Here is a 22202-nt window from a genome sequence, read left to right on the forward strand (position 1 = left end):
TTCTTTTTGGAAGTCTGCAAATCCCAAAATGAACTGGTTGCATTGCAAATGTGTGTTAAAGAACAGCCCAGCTTCACCCTGAAAATAAATATGATACAAAGGGATTCAACTAGTTTTTTCATCATTGTGTTGATCTTAATCTCATTACTGGAATAATTTCTCAGCTAATATGGTGAAGGGTTGGGTTTTTGTTTTTGTTTTTGCATCGTGGTGAAACTTAACCCTCATATCTTGCATTGCAGAATTAAATTGTTGCAGTGAGTTAAATTGTGGGGAAAGGAGTCAGATTTTAAGTGCTTTGTTTGGTTTTTAAATACCTCTAAAAGAATTTGGTAGTAGGAGAGGATGAAATTTAATTTAGATTGTTCTAGTTTGATATCAAAACAAAGAACCACAGATATTTCTGTAATATGGAAGACCAAGTATTTATAAGGCCTCAGAAAGCTATCTTGCAAGTTCTGTTTAGAATTTTCTGGCAGCTTTAGTCTTCTGAGCATGATCCATGATAATAATCCTGAACATGAAAGGTCTCCTCCTCCCCTTGCTCCTTCCATTTTTTACATTATAGAAATATCACTTGCTTGTCTCCATCTTGTCAGCCTCAGCCTCATGCTAGCATTGTATTGTAGGTAGGTGAAGTGGCCTCCAACTGGCGTGAGGAATTTCTTGTGGTTATTTTCTTCTGGGTGGAGATGAAACAGTGACATTTCTGACTGTTGTGTCCTCTAAGCTTTCCATGACACATCAGTTGCCTCTGTAAGAGGGCATAATTAGGTTGGGTGAGATACCATGTCAACTTAAAATTGCCACTCTTTTTTCTGGCTGGTGATGTCAAACTAAAAACAACTTCTTCAGTGACAGGATATAGCAGTGTGTGGGAATGTGTATTTTTCATCTTCATTGGTAAAAATCTGAAGAAGCTGTTTGTGGGGGGAAATGAAGTTTATTAAGATAGAGAATGTTTCATGTACAGTTTATTTATGCTTATGGAAGCTTAGTATTTTTAAAAGTTTTCTGGAACAATATTGCCCAGTTACTCATGTATACTATCAGGGACTGGTGGATAGATCTCCATGCAGCATACACGGACTGTTGAACTGTAACCATACATCTTTAAGTTGCTGATTAAAAATATCTTTAAGATGCTCCTAACTAAATCAGATGTGCTATATTTATTTATTCTTATTGCTTGTGTTATGAAATGTATTTTTTCTGCTTGCAGAAGTATTCCTTTGTAGCACTTCTAACTGATGTCTTAGAAATTGAAATCAAAGATAAATTCGCCAAGAGTCGGCCTATCATCAAGCGCTTTCTTGGGAAGCTCACTATACCAGTCCAGAGACTGCTGGAAAGGCACGCAATAGGGTAAACAAATATGATTTCATTGTTTATTTTACATTGGTTAGAAAGAAGAAAGATTATCTTTCCCTAACAAAACTTAATTCATTCTGTAATAAAACTTAATTCAGCAATCCTGATAATTGATTGTTTTACTGGAAAGTTAAGCCCTTTTGCATTCTTACAATCTGGTTTGAATTTATTTTGTCTTAAAGTACACTACCCCATTGTATACATTGTCTTATTCTTTTTTTTCAAAAACACCATGTAGCATGGTTTACAACTTGGAATGGTTTTTCTTTGAAACAAAATCTAAAAATATTGAGTCATAAGGTTCATACAGTAGTGTGCAAATTTATTTGGAACATGTTTGATCTTGTTTCTTATATAGCTCAAAAATTTCCAAATATTATTTTATTCATAAAAAAAGATGCATCTAATTTCAGTGAAGGTCAGGACAGCACTAATACACCAATGGACTCCCAGGCTGACTATATATTTATGAACTTTTTCCACCTTAACATGATATTATCTATTCTTCAGTTTATTAAATATATAAAGCTCATTTGGTTCTTGCATAACCATCAGTGAAGGGTTGTGTGTTAATTTATCTTTGATGTTGTTGTGTGCCTTCAAGTCTAATGTCAAACCTATCCCAGGGTTTTCTGGGGCTGAGAGTGTGTGATTTGGCCAAGGTCACTAATGGGTTTCCATGGCAGAGTAGAGATTCAAACCCTGGTCTCCAGAGTCCTAGTCCAACACTCAAACTGTTACCCCACTCTGGCTCTCACTAATAATATCTTAGCTGATATCAATTTTTAAAATGTAGAATAAGAGACTAATTGACTTTATAGTCAAGGGGTCTGATGATTCAAAGTACTCACATGGTGAAGATATGCTAAAAATGTTTTATGTCAGGCTGTGGAATAATTATTTGTTGAGATCAACATGTCCTTGCTGGCCATGAGACTCTGGGAACAACAGTTCCAAAAAGTAATTTTCCCAAGCTCTAACTGTTATTTTATTATATTACCTTGCTGGAAATAAAAAATGTAAACATTAAGAGAGAAGCCCATCACAGTATTTAACAGAGGCCTTGCAATACAGAATATTAAATACAGTCACTATAACTATTATGAAAAATATTTTCATGAATAGTATCAGGAACTGCATAGGTCCACTGAGTACTTCCATAGATGGTCCAGTGGGCCTCCTCAGTTCCCACTGAAGGTCTTCCTTAGATGGTCCATAGACAGTATCTCACAAAGATGCTTATCTTAGTGAGGTGTTTTGGTGCTGCAACACCATGTGCTATTCTTGCTGCCTGTACTATTTCTGCTTTTGTTGTCAGGATGAATAGTCTCTGTTGGGAGAGATCAGCACGGTATGGCATGTGGATAGCATAGGTGCTGTCTCAGCATGCTTAGTGCACATTTTCCCATCTGGGTACACTTCCGAGACTCAGTACAGTTGTGTCTTAAAATGATCCCCAGTGTATCACAAGTGATTTTCTGGACTGTGTCTAGGAGACTGATTACACAAGGAATGTTACTTGATGGTTTGTGCAAGAGCAGCTTCCATTCAGACCTTTGCAGGAGAAATTCTTAGTGGCTGGGGCAAAATATTTGTCCAATCCAGAACTGTTGAAACCCAAAGGGCTTTTCATTTTGACTTCATCTGGCTGCCAGTCATTTCTGCTTGAGATACTTTATTTCACACATTGAATCAGAGCATTCTGAAGTCCATGGGACAATTAATACTTGACTATAACAAGCATCCAATCAGGTTGATAATACAGATTTTTAAAAAAAGTTCTGTGAAATTTCTAGTTCAGTGTTGTCATGCTGTTGCATGGCTATCAAGAATCAACACAGCTTGTAAACAAATGGCCTCCTTTTTCACAGATTTCCACACCAAAATAACACGTTGCATAAAAGGAGAAAGACAAATTCAGTTTGAAAATACTTGTCAGCTTTTTCCAAGGTGGTATTGATGCAGGTAAGCAAAATACATTGCAGATTTGGCCAGGCTAATTTTGATTCTGCTTGGCCCATAAAAGGAGAGTCCCATTGGGGTGATTAGTTCTTTTAAAGTGTTCTAGAACATGCAAGCTTACTCTCAGAAAATGGGTAAGGGCTCCCTAAGATATGCACTCGGGTTGTTGTTTTTTATTATAAAGCATTGATACTCCAACTTGTGAGTATCATGTTTCTTTTAGCTCCAGTAAAAAAACCTGAAATTCAAGCCCTGTGGTATACTAATCTACTAGAGTTTTTAATAAATTTGCACACTGCTGGATGCTAGAGTATCATCATTATCACTATAACCAAGTTTTGGCATGTTGTTTAATTGTTTACATACTTTTAAAGAACTAGATTACCATAATCATCACCCTCTCTTATTCTTATGCATTGGCTAACATACGGCCCCACAACTGCTCTGAATGATTTTCCTTAGCATAACTCTTTAACAGCGTCGAATACTGGTTAATAATAGCAGGCCAAATTTCACCTTTAGGCTGCTGTATTCTTTGATGGGAAGTGATTCTTAGATTATGTTTTCTTCAGGTATTCAATCAGAGCTAGTTTACAGTTCATGGCTGCCATCTGGAGGTCATTTTAAATTCTTTGTGTCACATTGGGTGACATGGATGCAAATTTTATAACATTCATTATTTATTCACTTCCAGAAAGTCATTCAGGACATATTCCTAGTCCAGAAAAGTTTCCTGCACAGAAAACAACATTTTCTTATTAACATGTGCAATATTATTTTCATCCTGAAAGTACCACAAACACCGTGAACAATTATTCCTTTGAACTGTACATCTCAGAAGCCCTCAGACAGCATGTTTAGGATGCTGTCCAAATTAATAACTTTTCCAAGTTCTGCACACCTGGGAAGAAGGATTTACAGTTGCACAGGGAAAATGGCCTTATCCACACAGTAAAACATCAAGAGTCTCCTGGGGTGATTAAGAGCAGTCTATGTGGTGGGATTTTGTAAACAAACAAACAAACAACATTTATTTTACAACTATTATTCTAACCCAAAGATTCACGTAAGACATTAGTGGGAAAAGGAGTTTTTAAACAACCCATCAAAGAAAATCCCTAGGTTAGTCAACTATAGTTTTCACACATTTTGTACACAGAATTGCTATGTTTTGGAGGGATTCCATTTTGCATCCTTAGGACAGATTCCATATGACATATTCTGAGAGACCATTAGGATCAAAAAGTGTTCTTAAATGGCTAAGTGTCAGGAATGCCCCCTGAAGCTTGAATAAAACAAAGTATCCTATATGCTTCCCTGCAAATAAAACTAATTTGTATTCATATCTTGATAGAAGCTATGTAATAAATACACATTCAAAATTGTTGAATTTAGATTCCAAAATAAAATAATGTTGTGTTCAGGTGAGGAAAAACAATAAATACCTTTGTTAGAACCACTAGAGGGCAGATTGTTTTCACAAAGCAAGATTTTGTAATCTTGAAATTCAGATTCAGAAAGAAAGAAAAGAAGAAGAAAAAAGATTGGGGTGGCATTTTTGTAATCCTGAAATAGGTCTCTCCAACCTTTTTTCCTCTTGAATAATAATGGACAGTTATAGAATGTGGTAAATGCATTCATCTTGACCTGTGTTATCTAGAAATCATGGCTGCTTACTCTTGTCTTATGACAAGTTTCCTATATTGCTAAGAACATGAGATTTTGAAACTGAGGTGCTATTCCAAATTTTCAGGGGTGAACAGCTCTGGCACAAAATTAGCTTTTGGATCTGAATTATTCATGGAATTCCAAACTCTTCTCTATAATCTTAACTTTTCCCCCTTGTTTGTTTACTTTGGCTTGTTACCACTCTTGGCTTCTTCTTCAACACCTTTTCTTATAAAACTCTCTGTGCTGGCTGTGTGATCCCAAACATTCATGGATAGCATAACTTTACAATGTGACAAGGAGTGCTGATCCATTACTTCCCTTGGTCTGTTATGTTCTCTCCTGCAAACAGCTTTGTACTCTCTGGGCCTTGTCACATGAGAAAAGAAAGCTGAAACAGAGTGAGGAAGTAGCTGCTTTCTCCATGTCTCTCCACAAACTGTCATAGCAGTTCATTCTCCTTCCAGAGGGAGATGGTCGTAAAAGCATACCTTTTGCCAAATGTTTTTTTTTCCAGCATGACAAAACGCATATTTTTAAAAGCGAACAGAAGTGGTATGATGGCATACACAGAGTGGTAAGATGGCATACTCCATTTCAGCTTTCATTTCTCATCCAGTAAGGCTTTCTGTTGCAGGAATCATAGCAAAAAGCCAGTGCTAGTAACTTTGGTGGTGTCTGAAGCTATTTGTGAAACAGTTTTCCATGTGTTTGCTTAGCTATAATTAATATGTTCTGAGAGCTTAAAAAACAGACAAGAGAGCTCATATCTTTGTTCCCCTTTGCAGAGACCAAATTCTCAGCTATAATCTTGGTAGAAGGCTTCCAGCTGACCATGTTAGTGGCTGTCTTCAGTTTAAAGTAGAGATTACATCTTCTATTCATGAAGGTGAGTTGTTTTCATGTTTGGATTTTAAGTATTTAACCTGGGCTGTGTTTTTGATATATAGTTGACCATAACCGTATTTTAACAACAGTTCGCCCTTTCTTTACGCGGGGGATCCGTTCTGGACTCCCCCGCGTAAAACAAATACCGCCTGTGCTCAAGTCCCATTTAAATGAATGGGGCTCATGCATGTGGTGGTGCGGCAGTGGTGGCGCACATGCACCATGGGCATGCACCCCATTCATCCCTATGGGACGCGCCTCCCCTTCTCCCCACGTGACTTTCAGCATATGCTGAAAGCCATGTAAAGCGTAAAGCGTGCCCGTGTATGACACAGGCACACTGTATTTTATTTTAACTCAAATTATGAGATACATTGGATCCATATTGAGAGAAAGGTGAGATATAAATTAAACAAACAAACAGACAAGTTCATTGAGTTTAGCAACAGCCACACTACATAAGAGAAATTTATCACAATCCTTAAACCAAGCACAGGGAAGCAAAAAAGAAGAAAAAGACAGAAGCAGAAAGGATTTCTTAATTAATCTAAATTATTCTAATTGTCAATTAATAATACAAATATGCTTTCTCTTGGTGTAAATGAACATGTTCTCAAACTGTACTCACTTGCCATCTGCCATTTACTAGTTCTAGGTACATAATAGCTCTGTTTGTAATGAAAACTCATCTCTAGCTGATATGGAAACTTTGTTCTCTTTTATTGGTTAATGCAGTACAGCATGTACCCAGAGTATGTGGCTCTCTTGCTTTTCTCAGGCATTGTTTTTGTCTGCATGTTGTAAAAGCTCCGCCTCATTGCTGCATTACTGTGTGGTTATGCGCTAAGTCCAACTTCACATGCAAGAGGGCAGCTTTAGAAAAGTAGATAGCTGTCTTCCTTGCTCATGATATATGTGCTAGAAAGACCTGACAGCAGGAATTTATGTTACAGGTGAATTTCATAAGAGTAGTTGTGACCTTATAATAGTCTTTTGAAAGAAGGCTCCAAAGGATTTGTGTGTTCTCTGGGTTAATCTCCCCAATCATATTTTCATTTTATTTCCTCCTCCCCTCATTCAACTGAGGAGAAGAAAGTTCACAAACTACATAATTAGGATTAATTATGAACCTTCAGGATGTGTTAAGAAAGGCTGTGAAATCCTCAGACAAATGGGATAGCACAGCAGTTCTGTGAATTCTGCTAAATTCAAGCCTCTGAAATGTCTTTCAGAGTAAAATGTTTCTACTAAACACCCAGATTTGTACAATAATGATTGTCTCTGAGAGGAATTAAGGTTGGCAATTGAGATGTTTCCCAACCCAGCCTTTGAGCTCTCTCTTCCTCTTTCTCTCATTCTCTCTCTGTAGATGCTTCACCAGAAACAGTAGGAACCCTACTCGGCGTTAACTCTGTCAATGGGGACTTGGGTAGCCCTTCTGATGACGAAGATATGCCTACAGGACATCATGATTCACCTCCAGTTTGTTCAAATGGCCCCATCCCTGAGGAATCTTCTGTAGAGGCTATCCAACGGCATTCTCTGAGGACTAGTACAACTCTGGAAACAGACCCAGAGGATTTGACCTCTGCAGCTTCACAGTCATTAGCACCCAGAGGCCGCCAGGACTCCCTGAATGACTACCTAGATGCAATAGAACAAAGCAATCATTCTAGATCTGGGACTTCCACTTGCAATGAACGCACTATTGGTGCATCTCCAAAATTAAGAAGTAGCTTCCCTACTGACACTAGACTTAATGCTATGCTTCACATTGACTCTGATGAGGAGGAACATGAATACCACCAGGCTTTAGGGTTCCAGGCATCACTGGATGATGATGGTGGTGGTTTGGTGATGGTGAATGGTGCTACCAGGAAAGCTGAAGCTAGTTTCTTAACTTGTTCATCAAGTCAGATACCCAGCCAGGGCCCTGAAGAAAATGAGCAAGCACCAGAGACAGAGGATTCCTCACAACCCTCTGATTGTCAGCAGGAAACTCTTGAAGGGCCTGTAGAATTGGAGCTGGGAGGAGAAGAAGCTGGAACCCCTCAGGTGTCTCAGGACGATGTGCCAGTTGATCTGGCTCCTACTGAAACTTCGCCATCTCAGGAGGCAGAGCTGCCAGAAGCTCTCCCAAATGCTGGAGTTTCTGAATCTGCACCTGAAGACAGAAGCAGAATTATGGAAACTGAATCTGTTGATCAGGGATCAGAACCTTCTCAGATTTCTTCAGAAACGGAGCCAAGTGACCCTGCTCGTACAGAAAGTGTTAGTGAATCAAGCACTAGGCCAGAAGGAGAGAGTGATGCGGAAGGGGCTGATGGCTCATGCCATGAAAGCACAGCTCCCCGACTCTCATCTGTTGACACTGGGTGCTCTTCCTTTGAAAGTGCCCGCTTTCCTGAGACACCAGCCTTTTCTTCTCAGGAAGAGGAAGAAGGAACTTATACAGTGGAGGCCACTAGTAGTGAGCCTCCCGCAGAAATCCAGGAAATTGTATGCACGCAGGCATTTTTGCCTGCAGTGAACATACCAACTGCTTCAGAGGAAGGGCAGTTGCCTGAATCAGGTGGACTGCAGGATGGAGATGAGAGTGAAGAAATCTGGCAGCCGAGGCAAAGTCTGCAGGCTGCGGCTGCACATAATAATCAGTCTCAAGAGGAAGAGGTCGAAGGGGCCCAGGCAGCTTGTGAGGGGGCTACTTCCCAGGTGGATGGAGCTAGTGGAGGTAATGACTGCAAAAAAGGGCAATCTTGTTGTCCATGGTGAAACCTCTTGAGCTGAATTGTGCCCAAGTTCAGTTACCGATGGAATCCACTAACTCTCAAAAATTAGTCACTGATCTTGAGGACATAAATATCTGCGTCAGATACAATGTATTGGTTGACATCCTGTTGGTGAATGACAGTGTTGTAGGCAATCATTCTGTTCTGACTGTTCAGGGAACAAAATCTACCTTCTAAGCAGCACAGCATAATATAGCCATTTCACATTGTCAGAGAGCAGGGGGATCACCAGGGATGTGTTCAGCTAATTTGCTGTAGCTGGATATGCTGCAAGGATGTCAACTGCAGGGGCCTCACAAAGACCCTTGGAGGTGCTTGTCATGGTCCATCCACCTACAGGAAAATAGCTGGATTCATTGCTGTTGATCACTGTACTTTCTGACAATGTGGAAATGGTCATGTTGGGGGTGGGGGAACAGGCAGAGGCTGTGCTGCTTGCAAGGTGGATTTTTGGAGGGTGTTATCAGAAGACGTGGCTATGGAGGAGCAGCTGTATGATACACATACATCTCCCAATGCAGGATCTTGGCCAATGTGTCTAATAATAGCCTTGGCAAAACACTTAGTTGAAAAGATGGCCCGTTTTCATATATCTGCACAAAATTATCTAGCCTCTGGTGGATACATAACAGTGCAACCACCATATCCACAGGATCAGTACCTGAGGTTTCACTTACCCATGTCTCTCTAGGCATCTTCTAGGTCCTCCAGCATGATGTTATGGTATGCTTCCTGTGGAGGTTGACCTTATAGTAACACTGGAGGCTCTAGAAATGCCTAGAGAGGTGTTCTCACTAGGAATCTTTAGATCCTCCAGTGCAGCACTATGGTCAACAAATAATTAATTTCAGTAGTTCAATGTGAACTGTTACAATTTTGCATTTCCACAGTAAGTCTGAAAACATATTCCCCATGGATACAGGGTTCATACTATATACCTTGATCAACTTGCACAAGGAGGCATCCCCCACTTCCTCACTGTAGTCAGTCTCCTTCTGTCTCCCTCCTTCTTTTGTCTCTGCCTCTTAGCAGGTATGTGCTTTCAGACAGTCATGAAGCAGTCTGAAAGCAGGTATGTGCTTTCAGACAGTCATGAAGAAAGAATTGGAGTCTATAGTAGAGTTTTCCCCCCAAGCCATCCCAGCATAACATCCTTGTTTGCTTAAAAGAAAATACATCTCCTTAAACATTGAAATCAGTTTAAGTAATTATTCAAATTGCCATCCCTTGGTTACACAAACTAGATGTGTATGTGTTGGTGTGTGATTGATTGAGAGAGGGAAAAATAATGGCGTTCATATTCATGGTTTTTATGTTTAGCTTGTCATATGAGTTAGATTTTGAGTTAGAATTTCTTCCTTTGGAAGATTTAAGGCTAGACATAGTTTTAACACTGGTACTCCATGTTTTAATGTTCATTGTATCTAAATGGATTCTTTGGTTTTTGGTAATTGGTTTTTAGGTTCCCAAGCCAATGGTCATCAGCCTCTGAGAACACTTCCCTCTGTTCGTCAGGATGTTAGTCGCTATCAGAGAGTGGATGAGGCCCTGCCACCAAGTGAGGAACTTTTATGTACTAATTCCAAGGAGGTATAATTAATGCACCACATGAGGGAGTAGAAAGCATTACTAAAACATCACACAGAGCTCTGTCTCTGGAAGAGACTAAATAAATGCTTTTTGGTTCTAATACAACCTTCTTTTTCTCCAGTCTCAAAAACCAAACCGTGTGTTTAATCCATTTGTTTCTCTGTCCCTGGATATCCTACTGCTGCAAAGTTCTCCCAGAAAGGATGGAATAGTATCAAAGGGACAGAGGAAGTCACCTAGTCCATTGGCTGCTGGGAACATAGTTGTCTCAGAAAGTGCAAAATGCACTTTGGGAAGTATGAAAACACTATTTTAATTGACTGTCAAATCCAACAAAATCTTTTTCCATCTCTGGGGTATGTCCTACTGAGCTGTGGTCACTTCTTGTAAGGTAGCTGGTCTGTCCTATCCATTAGTGGGAATGGTGAGGAGAGGAAGCACCTGCAGTGGTGGAGCACCAAAGGTGGTGAATTCTACCTTCCTGCCTCAGGAGCACCTCTAGCACTGTCTCCCCACACATACCTCACTCCCTGTCCACCTACCATCTCTGTGTATAACAACCGCTGCTTTAAATGCCTGGCACTAGAGGTGTAGTTAGGTCTGTGTGAGGCAGCTTTGTGCTTCACATTTTGGGTTGGGGTGCAGCCTGACTATGGTGCTGCTATTGACAAGGTTGAGATATGTGGAGTTGAACATACAGACACAGAGGCAATTATTATGGGAAAAACCACCAGAAAGCACACTGCTCCAAGAGTAAAATACCTCTCTGAAGCCTTGAGTTATTTAATAAATTGGTCTCAGAGCAGACAGCAGTTTCTCTTACGACACACTAATGCATCTCAGTACACAGTGTTGGCCTTACCTCTAAGTCATTCTCTGCTGTGTGAAAGTAATTCATCTGCATCTTTGCATTAAATATGATGCGGACAAGGTTGCCAATTTTGCCTTTTGGACACTAAATTAAATTAAACCTTTCGGCAGAGATGACATATAGCAAAAATGGAGACCTCACTGATCCATCAGTGTGTGTGGGAAACATTGCCCTCCTGAAATATCCAGTTCCTTATGCTTTCCAATGTTTCTTCATATCAGATTGGGAAGCACGTATTGACAGCCATGGGAGGATATTCTATGTGGATCATGTAAACAGAACAACAACGTGGCAGCGGCCCACAGCTCCCCCAGCCCAACAACAAATTCTTCAGCGTTCCAACTCCATACAACAAATGGAACAGCTGAACCGCCGGTGAGAATTATTCGGATTGTTATTGTTACTGCTTCAGAACAAAAGCAGCACTGTGTAATATCCCTCTTTTTTCTTTTCTTTTCTTTTCTTTTCTTTTTCTTTTTTGCCTAACAACAGTCAGGCTTCATTATTGCAAATCATGTAACTTCCTTGAACTAAGCTGATGTAGAAATATTTATCTTAATCTTAATAACTTCCAACATAGCTAAAGCTTGGCATTAGTCCAGAAAAATGACCTCGAGGGATGTTTCTCATTCTGTGAATCAACAGGGAAGATGTGATATGTTTTTGACTTACTGTTGAGACAAACCCAAGGAGCAAAGGGGAGTTTGATAAATATTTTTTGTGGCCACTGAAATGTATCCTCTCTTTTCAGACGTGATGGAGGAGGCATGGTTATGTCTTTATGTGTATAAATCCTAACAGACATTTCCAGAATTATTTTAAAGCCTTTGCATTTATGTGCCTCAGTATACAGCACTAGGACTGAAGAAAAGAAGTGTATGTCCAATGCAGCTATATTTGACTTCACTGATTGTGTTATTTACCTAACTCAGAATTACCTGTTTGGTGCCATCCTGTTCATTACATAATCGCTGATTTCCTAGGATCATGGCAAAAAGAAGTCTCTTTAAGTCTTCTTTTACTTCATGACACCAAGACAAAAAAACAGGGTGATAGCAGATTGGGAAGAATAGTGCTGAACAGGTGTAAAAAAAAAGTATAACAGAATAAATAGTTGTGTATTGTCTGAAATGGTATTATGTGATAGTCTATATTTCTCACCTTTAAAAACTGTAGCTTTCACAATGAAATCAAGTGTTCAAAAATCTGTAGCAGGACTAGTATAGTCTTATGAGACCATAATTTATTGGCTATGTTATTAACCATTCACACCTCTAAATTTATTTAGTGATTGGTTAATCTGCTGTAAAGCTGACTGTCTTTTAAAATTTTACTTATGGAGACAAGGCAGCAGAACAGTTAGCACAAAATGAGTTGATGGCTTTGAGATCAGCTCATATTGTGCTTACTATCATCTGTTCTGCTGTCTTGTCTCCATAAGTAAAAAGGACAATTTAAAAGGATAATCAGCTTTACAGCTGATGAACTGATTACTTCATAAATTTATAGAGGTGGTAAGTGGTTAATAACATAACAAGTAAATGATGGCCTCATAAGACTATACTAGTTCTGCTACAGATTTTTAAACACTGGATTTCATTGGGAAAGACACAATTTCCATAATATTTTTTAAATTTAAAGCATTTTCGCTTTCCTCTTAGCTGAAAAAGTCTGGCAGAGTTCCTTATAGAGATCAGTGATAAGCTAGTCTAATCTCATGTTTACAATCTAAAAAGTGTGTGTGGGAAGAGCAAAAAAGCAAACTTGGGCACTAACTAGTCCTAAATTATGAAGTTCTTATGATGACCATCTGGAACAGAAACAGATCAAGGAGAAGAGGTAAATGTGACTAGTATTTAGTTGTCCTGTCTTTCTTTTCTTCTGTTCTTCAATTGCTTGTTAGCTAACATTTAACATTTTGTTACAGTCACATGCCAGCATTTTGGGTGTGCTAGAGGAAAAACCTGTGATATAGTTAATTTATTCTGTACATAAAGGTAATCTTGGAATTTCAGGTATCAAAGTATTCGCCGAACAATGACTAATGACAGACCAGAGGAGCACCCAAATGCTATGGATGGGGCTGGAGAGGATCCTGACTTCCACCATCCTGGTGCAGGTAAAAACTGCCTTCTTGCCCCCTTTTGTTCTATAAAGTACACTCTGTGCTTTCCTTCGTATTCCTTCAGATTCAGAGTGGCACATTTAAAAGTGTGCTTTCCTGTTGCAGGACATTGTTCACTCAACAATTCCAAGCAGCTTTGATTTTTTCCTAAATATTGCAAGATTATAAATGAACTCCGTGGACTTGATCCAGTGGAGTCTGACTTCTGGTAGAACAGACACATATTGACAGAAGAGATTCCTGGTGTTTATTTGGCCCTTTCTCCCATCAAACCTACCAAATATAACAGGATTTTCCAGAGCAGAACAGGAGGGGGTGCTGCAGGGGAAGAAAGGAGCCTCTCCCATACATAATAGGTGCCTACACACCTGACATTGAATGTAGACCTCTATACTCAGCACTCACTTTTCTTCTTCATTATCACTGTCTGTAGGCTGTTTGTTAGTGGTGGATGGGAGTTTCCATGTCAGGGAGGTGGTGGTCAATCTACTTTATGTTTTAGTCCCAGAGCAGCTACCTAAGGTGCTGAACATATTTAGCAGGTTGTGCTCAGCACCGTGGAAAGCTCATTTATACTAAGACCCAGAGCAGAGTCTCTGCACCATTGGCATGGAAGCCATCAACCACTTCTGTCTTCTTTGTGGGTATCTTCTGCTGCTCATTAGTGGACATCATTTCATTGTGGTGATGAAAAATGTCTCATATGGCTTTAAGATAAAATTGATCATTCATGTCATGTGCTCCCATAATGCTAAATTAATTTTAAGTTCCCCACTGCCCAGCAAGAAATGTTAAATTCTAAATAGACTCACCTGTTTAAGTTGTTATCTTGTCTAGCTGCAAAGGATGAAAAGGATGAAAAGATTGGCTCATTTAAAGACCCATAATGAAGGTGCACCCAGTTTACATCTTGGATCTTGATCCAAGAAGAGATATGTAGAGATGAGCATGTGTCTTTGTGAATGACAACTCATACTATTTATAATGGATTCCCATCACCCCCTTTAAAAAAATAGAAGAAAAACATTGGCTTTTTCTTATCATGGATCCATTCAACTCAACTTGTAGTGGTGTCTGTGTGGTTCCCTTTAAGGCAGACCTGCACAACTTGGCAATAGGAAGGGGCCAAAATTAAAATTAGTTAACTTCTTCAAGCAGATAGATTTTAATTTAAAATTAATTAATTAATTAATATTATAAATATTAATTCCATCCTCCTCCGCCTCTGCCTGGCCCTTTCCTCAAGAAACAGCCAAGCAGCGGAAGAGCATTGCAAGTGTTCACCCATCCTCATCCCCCACCTGGCCTTCTCCTCAGGAGAAAACCAAGCAGTGGAGTGGTGTTGTAGGGCAAGTATTTGCCTGCCCTCCTCCTCTGCCACCACCCAGCCTACTTCTCAGGAGAAAGCCTGAGGAGCCTTGCTTGGCAAGTATTTGCCTATCCTCCTCCTCTGCTGCCTGGCCTTCTCCTCAGGAGAAGGCTGAGCAGCAGAGGAGGCTTGAAGTTGTTTCACATGAAATGAAATGAAATGAAATTTTATTTATATACCGCCGTTCCCACAATCACGGCGGTTTACAACAGGTAAAATACAATACAGTTTACAAGCAGCATAAAAAACTACATTACAGCATACTACAATACAGCAATAAATCCATCCTATACAATCAGTAATAAAACATCTTTGTGAGTCACCCGAAACCCTTTGGCGGGCCACATGCAGCCCACGGGCCATATGTTCTGCAGGCCTGCTTTAAGGGAATATCTACACAGGCTGCTTAATCCAAGGCCAGTCCAGAGCATTATGCCCCAGACCAGCCCTGGACTGACCATAATGGCTGGGTTGAATCCAGTGCAATGCCATGTCATTGTGCACATGGGCAAGCTGCGCCAACACTGGATCAGGCTACTAGACTGTCCCTTATTTTCAGAGCTGCCACCGCTGCTTCATCATGAACAGGAACTCTGTTGTCACTTCTTCTGAGGTCAGAAACAGCTGCCCGGACATGCAGTCACCAAAGAATACAGGCAGCCGTTTCTGAACTCAACAGAAGCAGTGGCTTGCCTGACAGGATGTGAGTGTGGTGGCTCTGAAAACAGGCTATTCCATTTTCCTGTACTGCTCAGTGTGAGGAAGGGAGAAGGTGTGGTCTTGGTGCGTGGACAACTGGATCAGGTCAAATCGGACTTGGTCCAGCTCTCCAGATGCCAAAAGAACCTGGTGTTACTCCAGGATTTCTGGGAACCACCAAGATTTTCCCCAACTTTGCTTAATTTGGAGCAAAGTTGGGTTGGGGCAAAAAACCACAGATCATCTCCTGAAGTAGCCATATATTGTCAGGTTAAGAGCAACCCCCCCCCCCCCCTTCTCTGAAGTAGCCATACATTATCAGGACTGCCAGCACCAGCTTTTAGGGGATTATGACATTTTCACCAGTGTGGACAAGCCCTAAACCTCTCATTTAAATGTTTCAAAATGTGAGCCACTGCTAGTTAAGTCTTCGTCAGTTTTGTAATGTTTTCTAGCAGGAGTAGGAAGTCTGGGGCTTCCCAGATAGTTTCAATTTCTGCTCCTGAAAGCTTCAGCTGGTATGGTCCTTGATAAAATATTATGGAAGTTGTAGTGCAAAATACTTTGCAGACCAATGGTTCTCCATTTCTAGCCTGTATTGAATCAGAAGCAGAAACAAGAACCTGGTCAATTTTTTATTGCTTACTCTTTCTTTTCCTTTAAGTCTTGCCACTTTCTTTGTGTTTCTGCCAGCTAGGATTCTTTCTCTCTTCATTTTAAAACTAATAATGTTCCATCCAGTTGCCCAGGGCTGGATCTTGCAATAACAAGGGGCAATAATTCTACATATAAAATGTTCTCATATATGTTAAAAGCTGATTTGTTACTTACAGGAAAAAAAACATAAGTATTTCAAGTTTCCTGTTTGTTATGGATCGACTGGCATTTATCTGAACTGATTGTGTAACTGGTACACCTTTCACTTTTATAATGTATTTAATTTCAAAAACAGCTTAAAGTTACCCTCCATACTGTTTAATATTAATGGGTGGGGTGGTGGAGGGGAAACCTACAGCAAATGTAAGAAACATTTTTTTACGTCTCTGAAACTGGCACTGAATCTATTGTACTGATTAGTGACAATCTGTGTTGGTTGTAGATTTCCGAAGGGAGAACGTGCTGCCTCATTCTACCTCTAGGTCCAGGCTTACGTTACTGCTACAGTCTCCCCCCTGTGAAATTCCTTATCAGTCCAGAGTTCTTCACAGTGCTGCATTCTAACCCTGTGAGTACAGTATGCATGTGAAATTATGAAGAAATACTGGACAATATGGTGTATTTGCATTTTTAATAGTGCCTGTAATGCCCTGTCTCTGTTTAACTCAGTGAACATACTTCATAGATGAAACCAGAAAGAATTTATTGGAAAGATCAGCACAGCAGCACATCCTTTGCCAGATCTGAAGAAGCTAAATTTCACTATTGTATCTCCTTCAGATTCATATCCCTTCCACATTCCCAGGGAGTGCCAAGCAACTATATGAACTTTGTTTACACACAAAAATCTTCCCTCCCACAGCTACTCTCCCCTTCCTCACACTCCCAACATGGCTACAGCATGGCTAAGAAGGAGCTATGAGGGGGTGACTCTGACAGTGCCCTTTAATACTATGACCAATGGGACTTGTTTTAAAGTGTCTGTGTTTGTGCAACTGTATGATCTTTTAAAAAAAAAATAACTATACTGTCTTTCAATCTAACAAAGCAAAATGCCACCTGTGGCATAACAATATGGAAACAGATATTAAAACCTAAAATAGTGGGGTTAAACCCTTTCATGTTTAATTAAAATCCATTGATGTTCAAGCAGAATAAACATATTTTTGTATTTCTTCTAAAGTCCAACTGAGTTGAAATTAGACTAATTAGCCTCTTCCCAACAACAGACAGATAGTCTTCTATGGTAACTCAGCATGCTCACTCCTCATTGATCAGTGTTGTCATGTCATGCAAATATACCTAATGGAAGCAGTTCCCCTGTGAGTAATAAAACGGTCCTTATCGATGGCTTCACTTCAGCACTGCATAATTTTGTGTCCATTGAGCACACTCAGTCCTTATTGGACTGTTTGGGTAGAGGAGTGTGGTATTTTGGTCAGTTTTTCCCCTCTATATTTTTTCTGCGAACATTAAGAACCTGTGCATTAATGGGACAGAGTCCCCGAGTCTGCCTGAGTCCTTTTCTGTGGATCAACACAGCACTTTTAGAAATTCATATATCTGTTATTGCTGTTGTTTTTATTGTGTTTTTTAATCCCACCTTTTCTCTAGTTTGGGACTTCAAGCTGCTTACAACAAATTAAAAACATATAGTTAAAAATCCACAAGACAGAAAAGTTAAAATTATATTAAACAATGAAAAGATTAAAGCCAAATTAAACCATATATCATTAACATACGTACACAAACCAGCACAACAGTTAGCAATGTCCAGCACATTATTTGGTGGAACAGGCCATATATTGTCAATCATCAAAACAGAAAAGCCAGTCTTACATCTCTGGGAAGGGAGTTCCAAAGTCTGAGGGCAGCCACTAAGAAGCCCTCTCCCATGTTCCCACCAAATGTACCTGTGAAGGAGGTGGGACATAGAAGATTATCACACGGAAGAGGAAAGTGTCCTCCTCCCATCATTAAATTGTCATTAAATCCAATAGCTCCTTTGGCTACTGTTTTACTGAAAAGGCACAGTTCAAGGTGCTGATTATGTCCAATAAAGCCCTATACTGTATTACTTGGGTCCAGGCTGTCTAAAAAGAAAAAGTATTCTCCCATATAAACTTGCTTGGGCTTTGAGATCTCCAATCCCACCAGAAGTGCAGACAGTGGGAGAGGGCCTTCTCCCTGGCTGTTCATAGATTATGGAATTCCCTTCGAAAGGACGATAGGTTAGTTTCTTCCCCATTCTCCTTCCAAGGGTAAGCAAAGACTTTTCTTTTCAAGCAGGCCTTCAGCAGTTTTCTGCCTGTTACAGTGTGAGGTTCTAAAATGAACAGGCTGGACTTCTTAATATTGTACTACTTTTAGATATTAGTATGTTTTTAAAATATTATTTGGTGTTTTAATAATATCATTGATTTAATTTCAGTTGTAATATATATGACTTACTTGAATGAAATAAAATTAAATTAAATTAAAAAAATGGAAGTGGTAGTCTGGTTACTTCTGCTTTTCTTTTTTTCCCCCAACTCTCAATTTTGGTTAATTTCTTTTATTTTATTTTTTGCATTTCTGGGCCTGGTTCAGGCAGTGGCAGCTGCTGGCCCCAACATTTGATCCATAGTCCAGTCAAAATTGTCAACTTCTATGCAAATGGCAAATTCAGAATCCTTGTTATCCTCTTTCTGGAAACCCATGTAGGCATTCCAAACCAGATAATTTCTGAAACTTGTTTTTTTAATGTTATTTCTTCTCTCTTCACCAGAGTGCCTACCGCATGTTTACAAACAATACGTGTTTGAAGCACATGATCACCAAAGTCCGAAGGGATACCCACCATTTTGAACGCTACCAGCACAATCGAGATTTAGTGGGCTTCTTGAATATGTTTGCCAACAAACAGCTGGAATTGCCGAGGGGCTGGGAAATGAAGCATGACCATCAGGGCAAGGTAACAAAGAAAAACCAACTTATAAGATGGCTTAACCTTATCTCAGTCCAGATACTGATGGAATTCAGAATGATGCTTTGGAAGGAACAGATGTGCCAACCCTTTCCCTTCCACTAAAACAGGATAATTATCTCCATTCATTTTTTTCACTAAGTCTAGCTTCAAATGATACAGCACCCTGACAGTGGCAAAAAAAAGGGGAAAAGTTTTTTCTTTAGAAAGAAAAGTACAAAGTCTTTATATATGATCAGACAGAACTGAAGAGAGTGGTTAATTGTTCAGTTGAGTGATTATTATCTGATAGGTTCTACTTTGATAATTACTAGTGGGACAAAACTTTCAGTAGACAGGATTTGCTCTTTGAAACACTTGACTAGAAACCTCTGATTCAATGGGGCAGCATTTCAGATCTGAATGCAAAAAGAGAGCAGAATTCAGCTGCTACAGTGTCTTCACCTGCTCTAGAACTGACATATGCTATAAACTCATTGAGTCTATGCACTCAAACTCCAAATTCTTCATAACATCCATCTCCTTGCCAGCCCTGTGAGTAGTTCCATTGTCCTGCAAAAAAATAACCTCTGTCGACAGCTTTCCTCACTGTTTTTCCTTCAGTTTTCCTTCAGCCTCCAAATAGTATTCTGCATTAACTGTTTGGCCCATCTGAAGATAGTCAGTCATCAAAATGTCTTCCTTATCCCCAAAACCTCTGGCCATGGTTTTTCCTGTTGACTTTCAAGTCTTGAATTTCTTTGATCAGTATTAACCTGGGTGCCACCACTGCAAAGACTGTTGTGTGGTCTCCAGGTCATAAGGATGTAGCCATGTTTCATCAACAGTGGTGCGTTGTTCTGAAAAGATTATCACTAAATCACTCAAGATGCTTCAAAATCAACTTGGAGGTATCTACATGATTTCATTTCTGGACAGCACTCACATGTTTTATCACCCGCTTGGCTGATAGCTATTGCTCAATGCATTCCCAGGTTATCTCTAGTGTCTCAGCAATTGTTTTAGTTGGGATGTGCCAATCTGCCAAAATCAGGTCATGAATATGCTCAACAGTTTTAGGAGTTGACACTGTTGAAGAACTTCCAGCATCTTTGGTCTCAAAATCTCGACACTGAAATTTGGTACACCACTTCTTCACAGTTGAGTATGTCAGGCACTTGTCACTCAATTTTTGCATCATACACTCATGGATTTCCTTGGGCATTTTCTTCTGCAGGAACAGGAACTTCATGGCAGCTCAGAGTTCAGCACTTGTTGACATGATCTATCAATGATCTGGAAAAAAAAATCAGAAATTAGAGCTATGATCCTGCAAATTGGAATTATACAAAACAAAAGAACAATCTTTCAAGCTATAGTGACAAAATTATGGGAAGTGGGCCAGGGTGCAAACATTTCAGCACCTTCTCATACAGTCTGAGATTGAAGTGGGATCTCCCCACTTAGGGCCCTCTTTGACTTCCAAGCAAATGACCTTCTGAAGGGAAAACCTATTCCTCATCTAGGTCTAACATATTTCAAAATTGATGTAATTCTGTTTAAATTCTCATAGGTAACCTGCCAGGCTGTGACCATGTTACAGCTTAAAGATTGTAATTGCAAGGACTACTTTGCAACAGGGATCTGCTACCTAATCCTTTCCTTTTGACCCTCCATTGCTTGTACCTTAAACTAGGAGCTGTGCAGCAATCACATGCTTTGTGGTCATCTTCATCTTCTTTTAGGTATGAGATAGACAAACACCCCCCCCCCCCCAAAAAAAAAACAACAGAGGAAGCTCTTGCACAGAGGTCTTATGAAATCTACTTTCTTCTTGCAAGTGTAGTGAACAGCTGGAGTGTATGTAAAGGAACACATAGATAAGTTAATTTCCTTGGCCATCTGCCAGTGATGAGTCACACTAGAAGAGTTTATCAGGAGCAAGAACACCAGTGTGACTAGACAAGAATCTCACTGAATGCTGTTATTGATTTTGTAAGTTCAGGAAATCACGAATTGCTCCACATTTTGGTTATAAGAGAGAACCACTGTAGTTTACCAAATAGTGTTCACGTGTGAATGAAAAATATTTAGCTGGAAGCTGGCCACTGAATGACCTTGTGCAAGTGACTTTTCATTAAAAAAAAAACAACCCGATAAATGTGCAGTGCTACATGGGAAGGCTAGGTGTTACTTAGAGTTCATGGTACCAGATAAGATAAAATAGAAAGAAATGTAAAACAAAAGAGTTTTTACAAACTAACTGGGGTACTGCTGCAGAGAGATAGGTAGTGCTCATTTTAAAAGCCAGATAAGCACTAGCATGTGCTTTTTTTTAGTTTAAAATTGTAACTTTTTGAACATTGTACATTCCTTCTCCAGAGCAGCAGTAACACGTATCTTTGGAATGTGAAGGGAGGTTGAGAGAGGAAGCAGCTCTGTCAGTTTCATTTCCCCATTTCCTCCTGCCTTTCATAGCACAAAAGTTCTCTTGTTAAATAAGTTTTGACCTCCTATCCAAGGCTGGGAGGCAGCAGTGGACTTAACATTCTGAATGTAGTGTAGGTTCTGTATTGGCTACTGTGTAGGGCTTCATACAAATGCTCCCCCTCCAAAGAAAACCCCACACCTCTGTGTATACAGGCCAACAGATGGCATGTTAGCCCAATAGGAGCATGTTTCCCCATAGTTAATTGTAGCCATAACAGTGGCATGTGTTCGTGATGTCACAAAATTGGTTTCATAGACTGTGCTATTATATAACCTTCCTGTCTTTATTAAAATTAATATGTCCGTAATGTCAGCAGCTGAATTGTTTTGCTTATGTTGAAAATATTCAGACTTTGAAAGTTTTCAGTTTTTTGTTATTCCTTTATTTCCAGAGTTCAGCCTCTCAGTGCTGTTGCTTATACAGCCAAAGCAGTGTTATTCACATACCAGCAGGAAACTATTGTTGGCCTTGGAGGAAGTCCAGAGTTTGCCACAACGGAAAACCTTTTCCTTATTTAAAGCCTAAGGGAGAAGAGGAGTTCTCTCAATAAAGGCAAATGAGGACTTAGCATGCTTAGTGGTTTAGGAGTGCTGATTTTTGGGTGAGCTGGGGAGGGTGTGTTGGGAAGGACGGATGAGATGGTTAATCTAAACAGCAACACTCCACCCTACAACATTTTGTCACAGGCCCCAGTGGTCAGGCACAAGTGTAGCAGAACAGGGTTGCCCATTATTATTATTATTATTATTATTATTATTATTATTATTATTATTATTAT

The 22202-nt window shown here is 39.7% G+C and overlaps 1 protein-coding gene across 1 annotated transcript in view; it reads left to right on the forward strand.

Annotated features, from left to right (window-relative positions):
• HECW2 (HECT, C2 and WW domain containing E3 ubiquitin protein ligase 2) overlaps positions 1-22202 on the forward strand; it is a 218184-nt gene that overhangs the window by 132639 nt on the left and 63343 nt on the right. Inside the window, 9 exon segments of the mRNA XM_042446267.1 lie at positions 1223-1365; positions 5790-5890; positions 7259-8620; positions 10141-10236; positions 11361-11514; positions 13155-13258; positions 16432-16499; positions 16501-16557; positions 18757-18942. Coding sequence (XP_042302201.1) covers positions 1223-1365; positions 5790-5890; positions 7259-8620; positions 10141-10236; positions 11361-11514; positions 13155-13258; positions 16432-16499; positions 16501-16557; positions 18757-18942 — 2271 coding nt within the window.

This window comes from Sceloporus undulatus, chromosome 1, assembly GCF_019175285.1.
Source record: "Sceloporus undulatus isolate JIND9_A2432 ecotype Alabama chromosome 1, SceUnd_v1.1, whole genome shotgun sequence".
Classification (NCBI taxonomy): domain Eukaryota; kingdom Metazoa; phylum Chordata; class Lepidosauria; order Squamata; family Phrynosomatidae; genus Sceloporus; species Sceloporus undulatus.